Source organism: Bubalus bubalis, chromosome 1 (assembly GCF_019923935.1).
Source record: "Bubalus bubalis isolate 160015118507 breed Murrah chromosome 1, NDDB_SH_1, whole genome shotgun sequence".
NCBI lineage: Eukaryota > Metazoa > Chordata > Mammalia > Artiodactyla > Bovidae > Bubalus > Bubalus bubalis.
In genome coordinates, this window is record NC_059157.1 from 64,632,953 (window position 1) to 64,653,048 (window position 20,096).

At 38.4% G+C, this 20,096-nt stretch overlaps 1 protein-coding gene across 5 annotated transcripts in view; it reads right to left on the reverse strand.

Annotated features, from left to right (window-relative positions):
- Window positions 1–20,096, reverse strand: part of CXADR (CXADR Ig-like cell adhesion molecule) — a 64,791-nt gene that overhangs the window by 3,115 nt on the left and 41,580 nt on the right. The window contains exon 7 of one of the 5 annotated variants that reach the window (XM_044939928.2): window positions 19,689–19,925. The exons of 1 other annotated variant lie outside the window; for it this stretch is intronic. In XM_044939928.2, the coding sequence (XP_044795863.2) occupies window positions 19,689–19,925 (237 nt within the window). Of the gene's footprint in view, window positions 1–15,423; window positions 19,926–20,096 lie in introns of those variants that run through there. 3 more of the 5 variants (XM_025282170.3, XM_044939920.2, XM_006057431.4) reach the window with 3 other exon arrangements.

The following is a 20,096-nucleotide window of genomic DNA, read 5'->3' on the forward strand; positions in this document are numbered from 1 at the left end:
GTTCATCAAGTTCTGTTGGCTACTATCCAGTGTCTTGGATGTAACAGACTGTATCTTTAAGTTGGCAAGGCACAGATTACATTTCCTTTCATGTAATTATCTTGCTTTGTGTTCTTTTGTTTCTGTGAACATATAAATCATCTTCCCCCTTATCGGGAGGTCAAAAGGCTGGTGGAGACTGAATGATGGAGGGCTGATTGTCCAAAAGGTTTCAAATCATTGGCACAGTAGGCCTCTGCACGGTGTCAGTTTCCACGGTTTCACTTACTTGCAGTCAACCACGATCCAAACATTTTTCCATTTAATATTACTGTTATGAATAAACAGTTCATAAGTTTTAAACTACACAGTTCTGGGCAGTGTGATGAAATATTGCGCCATGCTGTTCATCCTGCCTGGGACATGAAGCATCCTTTTGTCCTGTGTACCCCACCTGCTAGTCACTTAGTGACCCTCTCAGTCATCAGATGAACATTCATGTCCCGGTAACCCTTTGTGTTACTTCATGATGGCTCTAACAAGTGTAGCGATAATTGTAATATGCCCAAGAAAAGCCATAAAGTGCTTCCTTTAAGTGAAAATGTAAAACTTACTTAATAAGAAAAAACTGAGGTTGCTAACATCTACAGGAAGAATAAATCTTTCATCCGTAAATTGTGAAAAAGGAAGAAAAATGTGCTGGTTTTGCTGTAACACTTCAAACTGCCAAGTTACAGCCACTGAGAGGGGCAGGTATTTATTAAATGGAAAAGGCATTAAATATGTACAATAAGATTTTTGAGAGGGATTACATTCACATAAATTTTATTATAGCATATTGTTGTAATTGTTCTACTTTATTATTAGTTATGTTATTAATCTCTTACTTTGCCTATTTATAAATGAAACAGTAACACAGGTATGTATGTATAGGAAAAACACAGTAAACATAGGGTTCAGTATTATCTGCAGATCCAGGTGTCCAAGGGGGTCTTGGACTGTATGCCCAGGGGTAAGGGGGGACTACTGGATCTTCACCATCACAGTCTCCTCTCAGAATTGCAAGGTCACTGTACTGGTTTCCAGAAATGTTCTCACTGTTGACAGTTCTGGGACGCCATGAGGAAAAACGTCCTACTTAGCAACATATAAAGAACACAGTGCCAGGAGCCAACGTGACAGTTGACCTAACGTGACCAACACATCTTTTTCAAGTGCAAGATAACTCATGTTCACCATCGGTAGTTTGTGCTAATTCCATAAAACTGCTCTGGGCAAAACCTCCATAAACTTGAAGAAACCAAGGATAAATAAACCAAGAAATACACAATGATGGGTACACTTGTGGCAATGAATTGATATGAACATAGAACTGCTCCAATTATCATCAACAAAGTTTGAGTGCATGTGCTTAATCACTCAGTGGTATCCAACTCTTTGTGATACCATGGTCTGTAGCTCACCAGTTCCTCTGTCCCTGGGATTTTCCAGGCAAGAATACTGGAGTGGGTTGCCATTTCCTACTCCATCAACAAAGTTTAACTGAGAATCTACTATGTGTTGATCATGTAGATGTAAACATGATCTGTCTTTGAGAAGTGTGACATCTGCTTACAGAGAGGAGACAGGTGAAGACGGAACCCTCAGTTTCCTTGGAGGGTACAATCTCAAGAAGGAAAAAATTAGGAGGAGAGCTTAGAAAGGATTGGGATTACATGGTCAGAAAAGGATAAGACCATATGCAGAATGAAAGAAAAAGAGTAACCTGGTAAAAGGAACAAAAAAGTGCATTTCGTATCACAAAGGGCTATTTTTTGTAATATTTAAGAGCTCCCGCTCAGACAGTAAAGAATCTGCCTGCAATGTGGGAGACTTGGGTTCCATCCCTGGGTTGGAGAAGGGAATAGCAACCCACTCCTGTATTCTTGCCTGGAGAATCCCATGGCCAGAAGATCCTGGCGGGCTACAATCCATGGGGTCACAAAGAGTCGGACATGACTGAGTGACTAACACACACAATACACACACCAAATAAGCAGAATTGTGATATAAAAGAAACATGGGCAAAGCATATGAACATAGTTCTCAAAACCACAAATGGTTTTTAAACATAGGAAAAGATGCTCAATTAACTACACAGAAATAGAATTTTAAGCCATGACAAAATTTTCTTCTCAGAGATGAGGAAAGATAAAAAATGCTGGATAAGAGTATTGGTGAGGAACTGGAAGGAGATAAGTAAAGCACTCTTATCTGTTGCAAGCATAAGCTGCTACACTAATTAAAGAAGATATTGTAATGACAGCTTATCAAAATAGGCTTTACTCATACCTCTCCCTTCTGGAAGTTTAAAGTTTAATTTGCACATAAGAAAACTGATATATAGACAACTACTACTTATAATTTTACTCATTGTATCAAAAAGATGGGACCAACTTAAGTGGCCAATTGGAGACTGGGTAAGTAAGTTACAGTGTAGCACTCTGAAGTAATATTATACAGTTTTGAAAATAAGATTATTTTAGATAGATATATCGGAGAAGGCAATGGCACCCCACTCCAGTACTCTTGCCTGGAAAATCCCATGGATGGAGGAGCCTAGTAGGCTCCAGTCCATGGGGTCACTAAGAGTTGGGCACGACTGAGCGACTTCACTTTCACTTTTCACTTTCATGCATTGGAGAAGGAAATGCCAACCCACTCCAGTGTTCTTGCCTGGAGAATCCCAGGGACAGAGGACCCTAGTGGGCTGCCATCTATGGGGTCGCACAGAGTCGGACACAACTGAAGTGACTTAGCAGCAGCAGCAGATAGATATATTAATGATAGATAATAGATAAATAGACATAGGATGGTCTGAGAGGATTTGTTAAATTAAAAAAATAAGTGTGCATAAAACATTATTTAAAAAAAAACCACATATGTGGAGTTTCCTTGGTGACTCTGGTAAAGATCAGCCTGCAGTGCAGGAGACCTGGGTTTGATCCCTGGGTCAGGAAGATCCCCTGGAGGAGGAAATGGTAACACACTCCAGTATTCTTGCCTGGAGAATTTCAGGGACAGAGGAACCTGGCAGGCTTCGGTCCATGGGGTCGGAAAGAGTCAGACACAACTGAGCAAATGAACACACAATATACATGTACATATATGCAGGCATAAGCATAGAGTAAATGTTGCAGTGGAGAGCTAGCTGTGAAAGTTTAAAGGTAGGCCGAGTGTGGACTTTAAGTTAGATATTGTCCAGGAAAACTTTCGAGCAAGGGAGTGTACTGAAGTGTTTTAAGAAGATTAACTTTGAATCGGAGAGTTTTAATCAACTTTTGTCTGAACAAAGGTTAACTATAGAGAAATGGTCATCTACTCACTTCAAATATCAGATAGATTATTTCTATCTAAAGCAGTCAAAAATCATTGGAAGGACTTATGCTGAAAGCTCCAATATTTTGGCCACCTGATGCAAAGAGCCAACTCATTAGAAAAGACTCTGATGCTGGGAAAGATTGAGGGCAAGAGCAGGGGGAAGACAGAGCATGAGATGGTTGGATGGCATCACTGACTCGATGGACATGAGTTTGAGCAACCTCCAGGAGTTGGGGAAGGACAGGGAAGCCTGGTGTGCTGCAGTCCACGGGGTTGCAAAGAGTTGGACATAACTTAGTGACTGAGCAATAAGCACCTCTTCAGGTCTTCCTGAGGTTAGATGCTTCCAGTTCTCACCAAGCAAGTAGTAAATGAATGGAAAAGGATATTTCTTTTTATAAAAGCAACAGAGCTGAAACAAATCATACAAGCACACTTTCACTGAATACTTAATTTTAGTCAGCTCTAGTACCAGATGCTAAACAGGCTAGGCATAACACATTCATGGTCGAAACCGCATCTGCTCTCTCAGGATTATCTGAGGTCCCTTTTCTGTGTGTGTTAGCCTCCTCCTTCTCCCATTCTTCAACCAAAACTTTCTAATTTCATCTCCTTCCTCAGTCCTCTTACCACCTAGCCACCCACCCCCAACCCTCCCAGAGTATGACCTCACCTTTACTTCCTGGAGAAAAGTGAGACTATCTAATTATATTCCATCCACAGTCACAATCCCATTAAATCTGCCCCCAACCTCACTGACTTTTCCCCTCAATCTCAGAAGACGTTCTCTTTGATTTCGTCAACTCAATCCTACCCACATTCCGTTTTGACCCCTTCCTCTTTCCAGACTCCTTTTCCGCAGCCTCACAAAGTAGCTAACCTTTACCCAACTCTAGTTACTGTTTCCTCTGCCTTCCTCCTTCCCTTCATGGCCAAGAATATTGAAAGAACAGTCTAATATAGCTTTCAAGTTGCATCTTATGAATCAGACATCTCAAGAGCTGGTGGGGATATCGTGGGAAGAGAAACAAGAACAGTTTGGACTTGGTAGGATTTAATCTGAGTGGGGTGTGTTTTGAATGTTAACTATGTTTCTAGATCCTCCTCAGCTCTCATGCATGCTTCAACCCATAGAACTAAGGGTTGGGACAACCATTCCACCAGAACTGGTCCGTCATTATGAATGACTTCATTCCCAGAATGGTTTCTGTTTCAGTCTGCTGTGCTCCAGAGGGCTGACTCAGGTCCTCTTCTCATCCCACACAACTCTCTCCTGAGTGATTCCACCCCCCCACACCTTTTTTTTTCTTTCAGATTTAATGTATATATATATATATATATATATATGCCTTTGGCTTAAAAAGGGCAGAACTTCACTTTTTCACCTTAAAAAGGCCAAAACTTTCACTTTTTTAGGTTCCTCAAATTGTGCTTTGCATTCACAAAAAGAAGCTTGTGAAATAATCTAGTTTAGTTGTATAAGAAACAACAGTACTTTCACTTAAATCCCACAACTTAACTTGCCCTAACAACCCACTGTTCTAATACTTAGGCTCTGAAATACCTCAAAGAATGAGGAAGACTCTAGGAATGCTAATCAAATTACATATAACCAAAAAATCAGAAGCAACTTCTAGGTCCAAAAGTCAGGAAAAAAAGGAATTATAGAGGATCATCTTAATGAGACATCATGCAGCTATTAAAATGGATATATATATATATATATACTTTTAACAGCAATACGTGAACCATGAACTTCCAGATGTTCAAGCTGGTTTTAGAAAAGGCAGAGGAACCAGAGATCAAATTGCCAACATCCGCTGGATCATGGAAAAAGCAAGAGAGTTCCAGAAAAACATCCATTTCTGCTTTATTGACTATGCCAAAGCCTTTGACTGTGTGGATCACAATAAACTGTGGAAAATTCTGAAAGAGATGGGAATACCAGACCACCTGACCTGCTTCTTGAGAAACCTATATTCAGGTCAGGAGGCAACAGTTAGAACTGGACATGGAACAACAGACTAGTTCCAAATAGGAAAAGGAGGATGTCAAGGCTGTATATTGTCACCCTGCTTATTTAACTTCTATGCAGAGTACATCATGAGAAACGCTGGGCTGGAAGAAGCACAAGCTGGAATCAAGACTGCTGGGAGAAATATCAATCACCTGAGATATGCAGATGACACCACCCTTACGGCAGCAAGTGAAGAGAAACTAAAAAGCCTCTTGATGAAAGTGAAAGAGGAGAGTGAAAAAGTTGGCTTAAAGCTCAACATTCAGAAAATGAAGATCATGGCATCTGGTCCCATCACTTCATGGCAAATAGATGGGGAAGCAGTGGAAACAGTGTCAGACTTTATTTTTGGGGGCTCCAAAATCACTGCAGATGGTGACTGCAGCCATGAAATTAAAAGATGCTTACTCCTTGGAAGAAAAGTTATGACCAACCTAGATAGCATATTCAAAAGCAGAGACATTACTTTGCCAACAAAGGTCCGTCTAGTCAAGGCTATGGTTTTTCCAGTGGTCATGCATGGATGTGACAGTTGGACTGTGAAGAAAGCTGAGTGCCGAAGAATTGATGCTTTTGAACTGTGGTGCTGGAGAAGTCTCTTGAGAGTCCCTTGGACTGAAGGGAGATCCAACTAGTCCATTCTAGAGGAGATCAGCCCCGGGTGTTCTTTGGAAGGAATGATGCTAAAGCTGAAACTCCAGTACTTTGGCCACCTCATGTGAAGAGTTGACTCACTGGAAAAAGACTCTGATGCCGGGAGGGATTGGGGGCAGGAGGAGAAGGGGACGACAGAGGATGAGATGGCTGGATGGCATCACCGACTCGATGGACGTGAGTTTGAGTGAACTCCGGGAGTTGGTGATGGACAGGGAGGCCTGGTGTGCTGATTCATGGGGTTGCAGAGAGTCGGACTTGACTGGGCGACTGAACTGAACTGAAGATATACAAATATGATAGAATATCATGTAGGAGAAAGAAATCAAATAGAGGACGTTTACTTTAATAGGGACATTAAATATACTAGAAGAGAAATAGAACAGAAAGGTCTTTGGTAGTGATGTCATTTAGGTGAAATTATTTTACAACTCATTTACTGTTGTTACCATGCTATCTTAATAAGGAAAGAGTTTTTCAAAATATTCCACCATTCAAGTCAGATGAAATCAAATTTAGAAGGTGTAATGAGTTAAACCAATTTTGGAACTGACACGTCTTCACTACTTTCCATACTGGTAAATATTCCTACGAAACACATGGGACAATCCCACGCATTGTAGTAGTACTGGTGCATGTTCTCGACTTGTAGGAATAACCTAAACATAAAGGAAATTTAATTATATGTAAATATATTGGTGTTGCTCTTCATGGAACAGTGTCAGAAAAAATGAATACAGACATTTCCTTTCTTCATGCCAAGTACTACATCACCATGACTCCATACATGTCAAAGCCAGGGTAATGGCAGATCTTGCTGTCCAAACTGAGACATTTTCTAGAGCAAAACATCTCTTGCTGTATGTATTGACAGTGAGATAACAGGCAAAGACAGAACTGTCTTGGGGAAAGGGATACAGTCACCCAATCCCAAAAGGTATGAGGCAAATACTGTTATTACAACACAGTAATAATCGTAATGACAGCAACCAATGCTTACAGAGCACCGATGTGCTAGCCTAAGTGCCTCAGATGGACTAATCATTTTCAGAAAAATTCCACAAAGTTGGTCCTATTATTGTAGTGTTAAGGAAAAGGAGAATACAGGTAAAGTGTTTTGTCTAAGGTTACCCAGATAGAACCAAGCAAGTTGTCTTCCAAACTCATCTTATAGTGTTACCCTGTCTGAAGGCCCCACCCCCACCCCACACCTACACTGACTGCCTGTAATACCAAATAAAATGTGTTCACTAGATGGATCCCTCTTGGGTACTTTTCTCTCCAACTAAAGCAGCAATCCCCTAAAAAATAAAAATCCAAAATTGAGGAACAGAAACTCTTCAAAATACCAGAAAAACCTTCTCAACAGGAACAGAAAGATGCTTTGAAACAGCTCTTCCAAAGTTCCCAGGAGTACTAGCTCTCCACCGGCTGACAGGGACTCCCACAATATCAAACCTTTCACACACATACACTTTTCCCCCCTTCATTGTCTTTCTAGTTCCATAAGTGAAGTGCCTGGTCTGGTCACTCATTGTCCCCTACATCACTTCCTGAGTAACCTCCAAAGTTTTCACACGCATGACTTCCATTTCAGCCCACCCCTCACACTCTAGATCCACATATCCATGTATCCATCCAACACTTCATTAATACACGTAACAAACTTCTCAAACTCAACATGTTAAAAACTGATCTCCTTAGCTTAACTTTCAAACACTCAAAGAGTCAGGGCTCCAATCCCCACCTTTATTATTTCTCTGTCATGATCTATTCTTGTCTTCATGCTTATGACTGCCACACTTGTATCTCTGGCCCTGAGTTTTCTATTTAGATCCAGGTTCAGGATTCACCTGCCTACTATCATCCTGCATAGATTCCAATGAATTCTAATAGAAACAGGATTCAATGTTTTCATTTCCCACTCAATATTCCCTCATACCCCTATGGCCAATCCATTTACTATTAGTTTTTTTAAATAAGTATTAAAAATACAGACATGTATCTCTATAAGTGTAAAGTATTTCTAGAAGGATAAATAAGAAGCTGATCATACTTCTCACTACATGCTCTTATACCTTATGAATTTTATACCCCATTAATGAACTACTTATTTAAAAAATTAACAAAAAATTCTGTTATGTTTCTTGAAGGAAACTGAGGACAGGAACTGAAAAATGTGAATGAGAAGGTGATTTACATTTCACTCTATATCACGTGCACTATCTATCTGAAACATTAAAAAAGAAAAAAAGCTGTTCATTTCACAAAAAAACTGTATTAGCAACTTGAAATACAGAACTTTAAAAATCGATTTCCCTGGAAAAATAGTTTCACCTTGTCAGCAAGATTCATAAGAAAACAACCCATAATCATTTCATCAATCTCTTTCACCTGACAAGCAGATGTGAGGTTAATAGTGTATTATGGTCATTCCATCTCTGAAATAAAGATAGTATACTCCTGGGTTAAGAATGGGGGAGACCGAAAACTATGAAAAAACTATATTGGCATAGTTACTTAGGTGCTGATATTTTTTTAGCATACCACTACCAACTAAGAAAAAAAGGAAAACTTTCTGGGAATGTATTCTGTCCAACTTCCACTATTTTATTAGTTCTACTTCACAATTTCCAATCATCATTACTGTTATGGGTAGAATTGTGTGCTCCCAAATTCGTATGTTGCTGTTCTAATCTCCAGTACCTGAGAATGTTACCTTATTTGAAAATAGGGTTGTTGAAGACACAATTAGTTCAAATAAGGTCATTAGGGTTGGGTCTTCATCCAATGACTGGTGTCCTTACAAAAAGGGAAATCTAGGGCACAGTGACAGACACACAGAGGAACGGTGATCTGAAGTGACCCAGAGAGAAGACAGCCAACCACAAGCCACGGAGAGAGGGCTTCCCTCACGGCAATCAGAAGGAACCAACCTCCTCCACCAAGAAAGCTATGAGAACTAAGAAAGAAACTCACCAAAGTTTTAGGATGCAAGATTAATGTACAGAATTGTGTTGCTTTTCTATACTCTAATAATGAACTATCACAAAGAGAATTTAGGAAAAAGAATCCCATTTACCACTGTATCAAAAAGAATAAAATACCTGGAAATAAACTTAACCAAGGCGATGAAAGACCTATAGTCTGAAACTATAAGACAATGATGAAAGAAACTGAAAACACAACTAAACGAAAAGAAATTCCATGTTCATGGATTGGAGAAATATTGTTAAAATGTCCATATTACCCAAGGCAATCTATCAATGCAATGCAATCCCTATCAAAATACCCATGACATTTAAAAAAAATTTTATATTTTTCAATTGAAGGATAATTTCACACATGACATTTTTTACAGAACTAGAACAAAAATCCTATAATTTATTTGGAACCACAAAAGATCCCCAATAGCCAAAGCAACCTTGAGGCTAAAGAACAAAGCTGAAGAAATCATGCTCACTGACTTCAGACTATACTACAAAGCTATGATAATCAAAACAATATGGTACTGGCACAAAAACAGATAAGTGGAACAGGATAGAACACCCAGAATAAGCCCACACACCTATGGCCAATTAATCTATGACAAAGGCAGCAAGAACACACAATGGAGAAAAGACAGTCTCTTCAGTAAGCAGTGCTGGGAAAACTGGACTGCTACATGTAAAAGAATGAAATTAGATCATTTTCTCATACCATACAGAAAACTAAACTAAAAATGAATTAGAGACCTAAATATAAGACCAGAAACCATTAAACTCCTAAAGGAAAGCAACCATTAAACTCCTAAAAGAAAGGGAAAATACTCTTTGAAACAAATTGTAATATTTTGTTGGATCTGTCTCCTAACACAAAGGAAACAAAAGCAAAAACAAGCAACTGGGACCTAATTAAATTGAAAAGCTCTTGCACAGCAAAGGAAACTGTTGACAAAACAAAAAGACATCTTACTAAAAGAGAAGTGTGCAAACAATAAGATGGGTAAGGGTTTAATATCCAAAGTATACAAAATGTTCATGCAACTCAGTATCAAACAGACAAACAAGCTGATTAAAAATGGGCAGGCAGTGGGAATCTGGTGGATGACTTGGGGAACCCAAACAGGGGCTAACAACCTAGAAGGGTGGGGTGGGGAGGGAGATGGGAGGGAAGTTCAAGAGGGAGGGGATACATATATATATATATATACTTTTGGTTGATTCATGTTGATGTTTGGCAGAAACCAACAAAATTTTGTAAATTAATTTTCAATTAAAAATAAATATTTTTTTTAAATGGGTAGAAAACCTAAATAGATACTTTTTTAAAGACATACGAATGGCCAAAAGGTACACATGATATGATGGTCATCATTAATCATCAAAAATGCAAATCAAAACCACAACATTACCTCACACCTGTCAGAATGGCTATCACTGAAAAGTTACAAATCAATGTTGCTGAGAATGTGGAGAAGACAGAACCCTTGTACACTGCTGATGGGAATGTAAATTGATACAGCTACTAATGAAAATATTTAGCTACTATGGAAAAGGCTGTACATTGTCACCCTGCTTATTTAACTTATATGCAGAGTACATCATATGAAACACCAGGCTTGACGAAGAACAAGCTGGAATCAAGACTGCTGAAAGAAATATTAATAATCTCAGATATGCAGATGACACCACCCTTATGGCAGAAAGCAAAGAGGAACTAAAGAGCCTCTCCATGAAAGTGAAAGAGGAGTGAAAAGGCTAGCTGAAAACTCAACATTCAAAAAACGAAGATCATGGCATCCAGTCCTATCACTTCATGGCAAATAGATAGGGAAACAATGGAAACAGTGACAGACTTTATTTTCTTGGGCTCCAAAATCATTGCAGATGGTGACTGCAGCCAAGAAATTAAAGATGCTTGCTCCTTAAAAGAAAAGCTGTGGCAAACCTAGACAGCATATTAAAAAGCAGAGACCTTACTTTGCCAACAAAGGTCCGTCTAGTCAAAGCTATGGTTTTTCCAGTAGTCATGTATGGAAGTGAGAGTTGGACTATAAAGAAAGCTGAGCTCTGAAGAATTGATGCTTTTGAATTGTGGTGTTGGAGGAGAAACTTGAGAGTCCCTTGCACTTCAAGGAGATCAGTCAATTCTAAAGGAAATCAACCCTGAATATTCATTGCAAGGACTGATGCTGATGCTGAAGCTCCAAAACTTGGGCCACCTGATGCAAAGAAACAACCCATTGGAAAAGACCCTGATGCTGGGAAAGATTGAAGGCAGGAGAAGGGGACGACAGAGGATGAGATGATTGGACGGCATTACCAACTCGATGGACATGAGCTTAAGCAAGCTCTGGGACTTAATGATGGACAGGGAAGCCTGGCATGCTGCAGTCCACAGGGTCACAAAGAGTCGGACAAGACAGAGTGACTGAACTGACTGACTGACTATCGAGAATAGTATGGAAGTCTTTCAAAAACTAAAAATTGAATTGCCATGTGATCCAACAATTCCATTCCTGGGTATACAGTCAAACAAAATGAAAACACAAATTTGAAAAGACAAGTGTACTCTAATGTTCATTAACAGCACTATTACAATAGCCAAGACATGGAAGCAACCCAAGTGCCCATCAACAGATGATTGATTAAGATGTGGAGAAGGAAATGGCAACCTGCTCAAGTATTCTTGTCTGGGAAATCCCATGGACAGAGGAGCCTGGTGGGCTACAGTCTATGCGGTTGGAAAGAGTGGGATATGACTAACCCACCACCATATATATATATCTATATCCATATATATATATTTCATATATTTATATATATATATAAAACCTCATATATATATATAAAATGGAATACTGCTCATCCATTAAAAAGAATGAAATTCTGCCATTTGCAGCAATGTGGGTGGACCTGGAGAATATTATACTTGGTGAATTAAGTCAGAGAAAGACCACTACTGTATGATATCACTTGCACATGGAATAAAAAACTAATACAAGTGAATATATATGCAAAACAAAAAGACTTACAAATATGGAACTTGTGGTTATCAGCAGAGAGAAGGGGAGGAGAGGAGTATGGGATTGAGAGGTACCAACTATTATGTGTAAAATAAGCTTACAAGTATTCATCATCCAGCACATGGATATGCAGCCATTGTTTTATAATAACTTTGAATGGAGTATAATCTATAAAAAAAAATACTGAATCACAGTGCTGTACACCTGAAATCAACATTGGAAATCCAGTAACTATACTTCAAAATTTTTTGGAAAAGGAGCCAATCCTACCATAACCTTGCTCTCAGACCTTTAGCCTCCAGAACTGTGAGACAGTAACTTTCTGTTTCTTATGTCACCCAATTCGTGGTACTTTGTTATGGCAGCCCCAGCAAACTAATACAACTATTCACAGAATTAATCATAAATGACCAGGTCTGTTCGGGAGACTAATCATTTTCAGAGACTTGAAAACAACTGACATAATGTCATCTAAAAAAATTTTTTTTCATTAAAAATTTAATCTTCTAAGATATGGTGCTTTATTTACCTAAGTAGGTTTCCCTAAATTCTGAAATATTATGTTGATATTCAAATTAGGCCATGGTATCTAAATCATTTAAGTTTTTTGGTCTCACTGAAGGTGGACTCAAATACTTCTGAAAGTTCATGAAGCTCAAGAAAAACCATTCTACCACAAGTGACGTAGCATGGACACCAGTCATCTGCACAGTTTTCCAAACAATTCAGAATTTCCCAAGTTTGGGTGATTATTGAAAATAACCTGGGAGAGACACAGACCCACTGACCTTACCTGAACCTACTCAGAATCTCTGAGGAGGGTTTTAGAAATGTATTTCTCCAATGCTTCTCCACCGCTCTAGGTTGGTATAATAACTAGGTTGTTTCTTACTGAGTCAGTTCACCTAGTCTTTATTTGCACAAATTATCTTTTTAAGCCCTATGCAGAATTTTCCATCACCACACTTACTCACCCTTTTCCTCTTGATATTGCCTTCTTGGAAGAAATCAGGCCAATTGTCTTACGAAACATACGACACATGCCCATAACGTCCCTTCCAAAAATTTATTCAGCATTTACTAAGCAATATGCAAATTAGAATTAAGAACTGGGGATAAAGGTCAGTCAAACTCATCAAGAAGATATATTGAGCATGCTGAACAGTCAGAATGCAAAAGGTTCTGTGCCATAAAGACCCACACTGGCAATGTTGAGGGTCCTGCACCCCTAGTTTAGCTTGAGTTGAGGGGCAGGATTGTGAATAGGAAAAAATGATTCCAAGGAGACAAGAGTGTGGACTGACATGGGCAGGCAAATATGCACTGGGCAGATCAACAAGGCTGGGCTCCTTTCTGGTTGAGGAAATGGCATGTTCACAAAGTTATGAGGCCTTGCCCCTTATTTCTGGAGTATGGCTATCACCGAGATGCACCTAGAACTGCACAAAAAATAAAGCACAGAGAAATGGAATGGTCATGAGAGACCTTCTATATCAGGTTAAGATGATCTGGTTTAAATTTCAATATGATCAGATTTACACTTTAAGACAACCAATCCGCTAGGACCACCGACAACAAATGACTTAGGGAAAGACAAAGTCAAGATGATGACAGCTTTTAGCACTTTCTTGGCAGCTAACATCAGATGTCACCTCTGTAATTTCCTGTGTCTTCTTCTCACCTCCTCTCCTTCTCCAATAGAGTTAGAATTTCCAAGCTCAGCACTTAAAACAAGAAACACACTGATCGAGAACCTAGTCCTTGGTTAACTGGACTAAAATTTATTTCTCAGTGCTTCATTAACTCTGGAAATTCTACTTTCTCTGCAGTTATCTTAGGATGACTTTTTCCCCTGTAAATGGTTTAAAAATTTAGAAAAATCATATAAGTAGAAAAACAACAAATCCCATATGATTTCTACATCAGAAATACCAGCAAGAAAAACAGCTGAATTTCTAGCGCTGGCTTCCTGATCTTTTTCAGCTGCCTTTGCCACATTTAGAAATTACATTTGTTTACACCTTAGAGTTGAACCATTTTTATTTAACAACAAATTATTTCATGCTCAAACTTGAGACAAAAATTTTGTCTCAATTTCAACAGTTTTGCCATTTGGCACTTAATTATCCAGAAGTATGATCTGGCCTTCAGAAATGCATGATTAAAATATGATCTAAATGAAAAGCACTGAATTATACTTAGTAGTTTCACTAAGCCTATATTACTGTAATCTTGATGCTCTGAAAATCTGTGCCTCACTATCAGCATCCCAGCAAACAGGGATAAATGCAAAGAATTTTCATCGTTATATCAATTTTATTTCTTTAAAATCTTTCAACATCCCATGTGATGCAGGTATTTTTATCCCCGTTTTAAACACCAGGCAACTGAAGTGAAGTAAAGCATCTAGTAATAAATGGTACTCAGATATGTCTGACTCCAAACTCTATGCTCTCCTTTTCATGTGAGTGGAAAGCTTCACATTAGTATAAACCACTGATTCTCAACCAGGGGTGGTTCTGTCCTACCTCAGTGACTATTTGGCAACACTGAAGACATTTTTGGTTGTCACCTCTTGGCGGGGAGGGCAGGAGCTATGGGCACTTTGCAGGTAAAGGTCAGCAATGCTGTTAAACATCGGCAATGCACAGATAGTCCCCCGCAACCAAGAATCATCCATCCCCAAATGTTAAAAGAGCCAAGGTTGAGAAACTATAGTAAAAACGAAATATTTCTCAAAATATCTTCTTACAAAAGCATTACTACCCCATTTTTTCTGAAATCACTGTTTAGAGTCAATGAAAATAGCTTTAAAGCATAACTAGATGTATGTGTATTTAATACATATATGCATGAACATCTTTTCTTTTTGGCTGTACCATGGGGCATGGGGGATTTTAGTTCCCCAACCAGGGACTGAACCTGAACCCCCTGCATGGGAAGCATGGAGGCTTACCACTGGGCCAGCAGGGAAGTCACTGTACACATATTTTTTTTTTTTAAACTTTACATAATTGTATTAGTTTTGCCAAATATCAAAATGAATCCGCCACAGGTATACATGTGTTCCCCATCCTGAACATATTTTTAATGTATCTGAAAACTCTTGAGTTTAGACTATAATTGTGACATGATCCTCCATGGAATTTTGGAGGCTTCAACCCCAAAAACATAGTTATACACTGTCAAATAGATGCACAGGACTGGAGAAATTTTCATGGATAAGTTTTCATTGATGTGTGATTGTTCTGATCTTTACTTTGTTTAATAAAAGATGCAAGGGGGGTGCAGGGGAAGAAACCCTGGCTCAAGAAAGCAGGGAGAACAGTAATATTGAAACGTTATAAAGTAGACTTTTTTAAAAAAAAATAAGAGGCACAATGAAGCCACACCATGAGACAAAAAATTGCTTTCTTGATTTTATTTTCAAAGTACACAAAGTCACAAAACTAGAGCAAGTTTTTGGCTTTTGTGAAACCAAACTTTGTTCTTACAAATTTCAAAATCTGCACCATTGGATATTTAAGCCAGAAACTTGAAATATAAAAAAAAATCATTTTTGAAACTGACACCCGCAGTTCTCTACTTGCATATGTGAAGTGTCAAAATATTTCTTCTCAGTAGTACAAGTGTGTGTGTCACAAAAATTCACAGTTAGGATGAGAAGGACAATCAGTGAATTGTGGCTCTCTCAACGCTTGTGTCATAAAATAAGTTAGTAGAAAACAGAGTTCTTTGGAGCTTTTAGTGTTTGAGGTCTAAACCAAACTCAAATGACATTTACCACACTCTGAAATCACAACTAGGATATTTTGCAAAACTAGATTTTAATTAACAGTGAGAAGCCAAAACCACAAATGTGTGTTGGTGTTACCTTTCATAAGACAAACAGAACCACAATTCACCAATGTATATATTGTTCGCTCCTGTTTCTATTAGGTAGAATTTGTGCTCAGTTATGAACCATTTTAGTGTCAAATGAGTAAAAAAGGTCTAACTACAGAACACATCGCCTTTATTGCAAGAATATCCAAAGGCATTTGAAATATTAAAACTTGCCCAGAACATTTATACTACTAAACACAGAAATATTATAAAGATATATATATATACACATATATATAATATGTCACAAGCCACTAAAAAGTTAAAATTGTGCCAACATTTTCTACAAACTACTCCTTACATGACACATCAAAGCATTAACCACAAAAAATATGAAATTTTTTTCTTTGCACACTGGAATAAGGCCATCTGAAAGCCTTAAACACTATGGAGATGAAAAAAGATTAGAAAAAAACTTTCAACATTTATATAACTTCAAATTTACATGCTGCACGCACACAGAAAGACAGAGAATAGTTAAGAAGCCATACATTACAGGACTGGATATCCAACTTCATGCAATGAATTCTTTTCATATTTAATCAAATTGTCTTATCTGCCCCTTCACCTGCTACAAATTTCCAGAACTCAATCCTAAAAATCATCTTTTTAGTAAGAACCATGTCTTCATACCAATAATCTAATTGTGTTTCTTGAATTAACGTCCCCATAAGACACACTCAGTCTGTGCTTCCATTGTAACAACTCCATGACAGCCCAAATTTAAAGGTTACCTGCCTGGAATAGCTGGCCAGTTTAATAAATTTTGCTTTTGATCTCCAAACAGGTAAGTATTAGTAAGGTTGCCATATGAAAACAAACACCTGTAACCTACATATTCAAAATACAGAATTATAACCTCTATATTTCTTTTAAAGGTACCCCAACTAACTCAAAAAGACGGTGTCAATCTCTTAGGTACAAAGTGGAATGGAACAGCTTTGCTTTGATGGTTCAGTGCTGTCCTTGACTGACATTTGAAAATGCTTGAATAATCATCTTTTGTTGACTTGCTTGATGATTACCAACAGTAATTCTAGAACAAATATTTGATCTCTAGTTCAGTGGAAACTATCAGTCAGAATTATTTAGGAAGTTATCAGTACTATCTGACTTTTGGATTCACTGAAATTTACGAGTGGCTGGAGATATAAACTGAAAACTGAGTTCTGTCCTCTAAACTCAACCACATCTAACAGGTCTCTTGAGGTCATGACAGTGGCCTTTTTGCCTGAGCTTGTTTCTCAGGCTGTAGGTGGTAATGGACCTGAATTGGAAGGAAGCATTCTGGAAGAGACTCTACAGCCAAATCATAGATTAACTGCGAAGTCTAAGGGAAGAGAAAACAATGGGGTTTTCCCGGATGGCACTCGTGGTAAAGAAGCCACCTGCCAATGCAGGAGACACGCAAGAGACGCGGATTTGATCCCTGGGTAGGGAAGACCCCCTGGAATAGGAAATGGCAACCACTCCAGGATTCTTGCCTGAAAAGCACTTTCGGAAGAGATTCTACAGCCAAATCCCAGATTAACTACAAAGTCTAAGGTAAGGAAAGCCTTACATATGTCCACTTTTTGTAGGGATTTCTACTTATACTGATAGCATACTTTTCATTACAAAACTGGGACCAGGAAAGACCAAAATTCTTATTAGTAATGTCTGTGCTCGGTTATTTACTTCTATAATACCTTATACATTTTATTCATATAAAACAGATCAGAGCTCTGATATTCAAAAATAGTTATTATTATAAAATCAGAAACACAGTCAAAGAGTGTAGGGGATGTTGACATTTTAAAAACTTTATATGAGTAACACAATCAGTTACCTTGTATCCAAAAAGAAGAGGAAGAGGCAAGACTGAAGGTATGAGGATAGACAGGTATCACAGTGATGCACTTTCAGGACCAGTACCTTCACCTCTAAGCACCTTTCAGGTGATAGCTAGCTCATAGGCACCAGAAATTCATAATACAACTAAATTACCCAAAAGGCACGGATGAAAATGTTAACGTAAGTATAAAAGCAACATTATGAAACGTTAAAAACCTATGTTAAAAATGCTTCCAAATATGTAAAACTATACACGAATCCATTACACATTCAGCTTTAATTTGCCATTAAAAAATGTATACAATACTCTGCCTAATCATAAATACATGCCAACATTAATGTATAATGTAGCATTTACCACCACAGCACCCAAAGAGATGAACAGAAACCAACTCCCTACTAAAATCTAGGGAAAAGGTTTTAGAGCTAGTGAAATAATTTATTGCAGACCTTATTACTATAAAGAAACTGTTGGCTCATTCTACTAAATCCACACTCCCTCACAATCTTAAGGGAAATACAATAAATTCACTTTCATCTACTAAAACAGTATTTAACACATTTGGCAGTAGGAGTATTTTTCTAATTCCTTTTCCTTTCATTTCTCTCTCTCTTTTTTTCTTTTAAAAAGATTAAGTCACTTCCACAAAACTAAGACAAACTTTTCCAAGCTCAACTTGAATTTCTGAAACTACACAAGACATGTTGGCCATACAATAGCAACTGTACATCCTCCCAAGTCTGAAATACAGAATTGACAGAGGACACTTACTAGTTTAAAATGTAGTTCATCATTCTAAGTCTATGAAGAAAATATCCTCCAGGAACTGCATTCAAGAGGGTAAATTTCAGATTACCTTTCTAGAATATATACTATGCAACACCATCACAAACACGAACCGAACCAGGAAAACAAAAAATTCTTCAATTTAGAACCAATAATTTAGAGAATGACAATCTGTAATTGCCAAACAATAAATGAGTTATAATTTTTTTTCTTATTAGGAAAATATCACCTAAAGCGCAGGGCCAGCATTTACTTGGGAACTGCAAAATACTCTACATCTTTGATAGCAGGACACTGTTCTGCAGACCACCACAGGCCTCGGGGCACTGGAACATTAACCAACAAAATCCATCCTCACTATTGCACCACGAATGTCCTCACTGTATACAGGTAACAGCAAATTTTCTAAACGAATCAGATAAATGCTCCTTTAATCTAGCATACCAAAGAGCCTACTATGTCCCTGCCACCCACAGCAATCTATCCATTAAATACTTAAGAAGTCATTTCATATCCAAGGCTTATGAATGACACGGAACTAGGTGATTTCTAGAACCCTGCAGTGTTTCCTAGTTATTAGAGACATTTCAAACACAAAGCTTTCAAAGAAGTGAAAACACGAACAAACATAAATGCATGTAAGTCTTTTTGCCATGAATCTTTCTTTACCGATTTTGAGGGGGTTTGGGGAACACTATCGGGTCACATAAATTACGTGGAAAAAAAAGCAATCTAAAGACAACGGCAGAAATTTCAGATGATTCAAGTATCAACTTGGTGTGCACGAAAGTTCACCAATTTTTTCTTCACCTCTGATTTCATATTCAAAGTGCCACATCTGACTTAAGTATTGATATTCAGAAACCTATAAAGTCAAGCTCTTAAAGGAAATATTATTTAGATAGTGAATCTGTCCTCAGAACTTCAATGCCTTTACTATTTCAGTATAACCAAACAAACCTTTTTGATGTATTATTCTTACAGTTTTTGGTTAGCTTTTTTTTCCCACCTATTTTGAGGCTGGTAGCAAAATGTACGGGTGTTCATACTTCCAGAGGAGAGCATGGGTGACGGGCACAGAGGCTCTACACTATGGACCCGTCCTTGCTCTGCGCTGGAATCATCACAGGCACCGCCCCCATCCTGCTGAGATTAGGGGCCGCTACCTTGGCGGGTGGGAGCGTCGGACTCTGAGGAGCGCGTTCCAAGTCTTCGCTTGGCACTTGGTTGTACTGAGTCTTGGAATATCCTTCCATGTTGGACGGGGACATGGATCCCAGGGATGAGTGATTGCTGCCGATGTAGCTTCTGGCAGTGGACGTACGGCTCTTGGGAGGAGGCACGTCTTCTCTAGAAAGCGAAGATCCCAAAGAACGTTTCTAAAAAATCTTAGACTATGTGAGCTGTGAATCATGGGTAGGGATGAGGGAAGAGCCGCTATTTAAGCATCAAGTGTGTAAAAGTGCAAGTGACACACAGAAAACAAGCACAGGAAGGCATAATGTCAGCAACTGTGTGTTTGGCCCAAGTTTATCAATACAGAGTTTCCATCTTCACACACAACGAAATGTGGG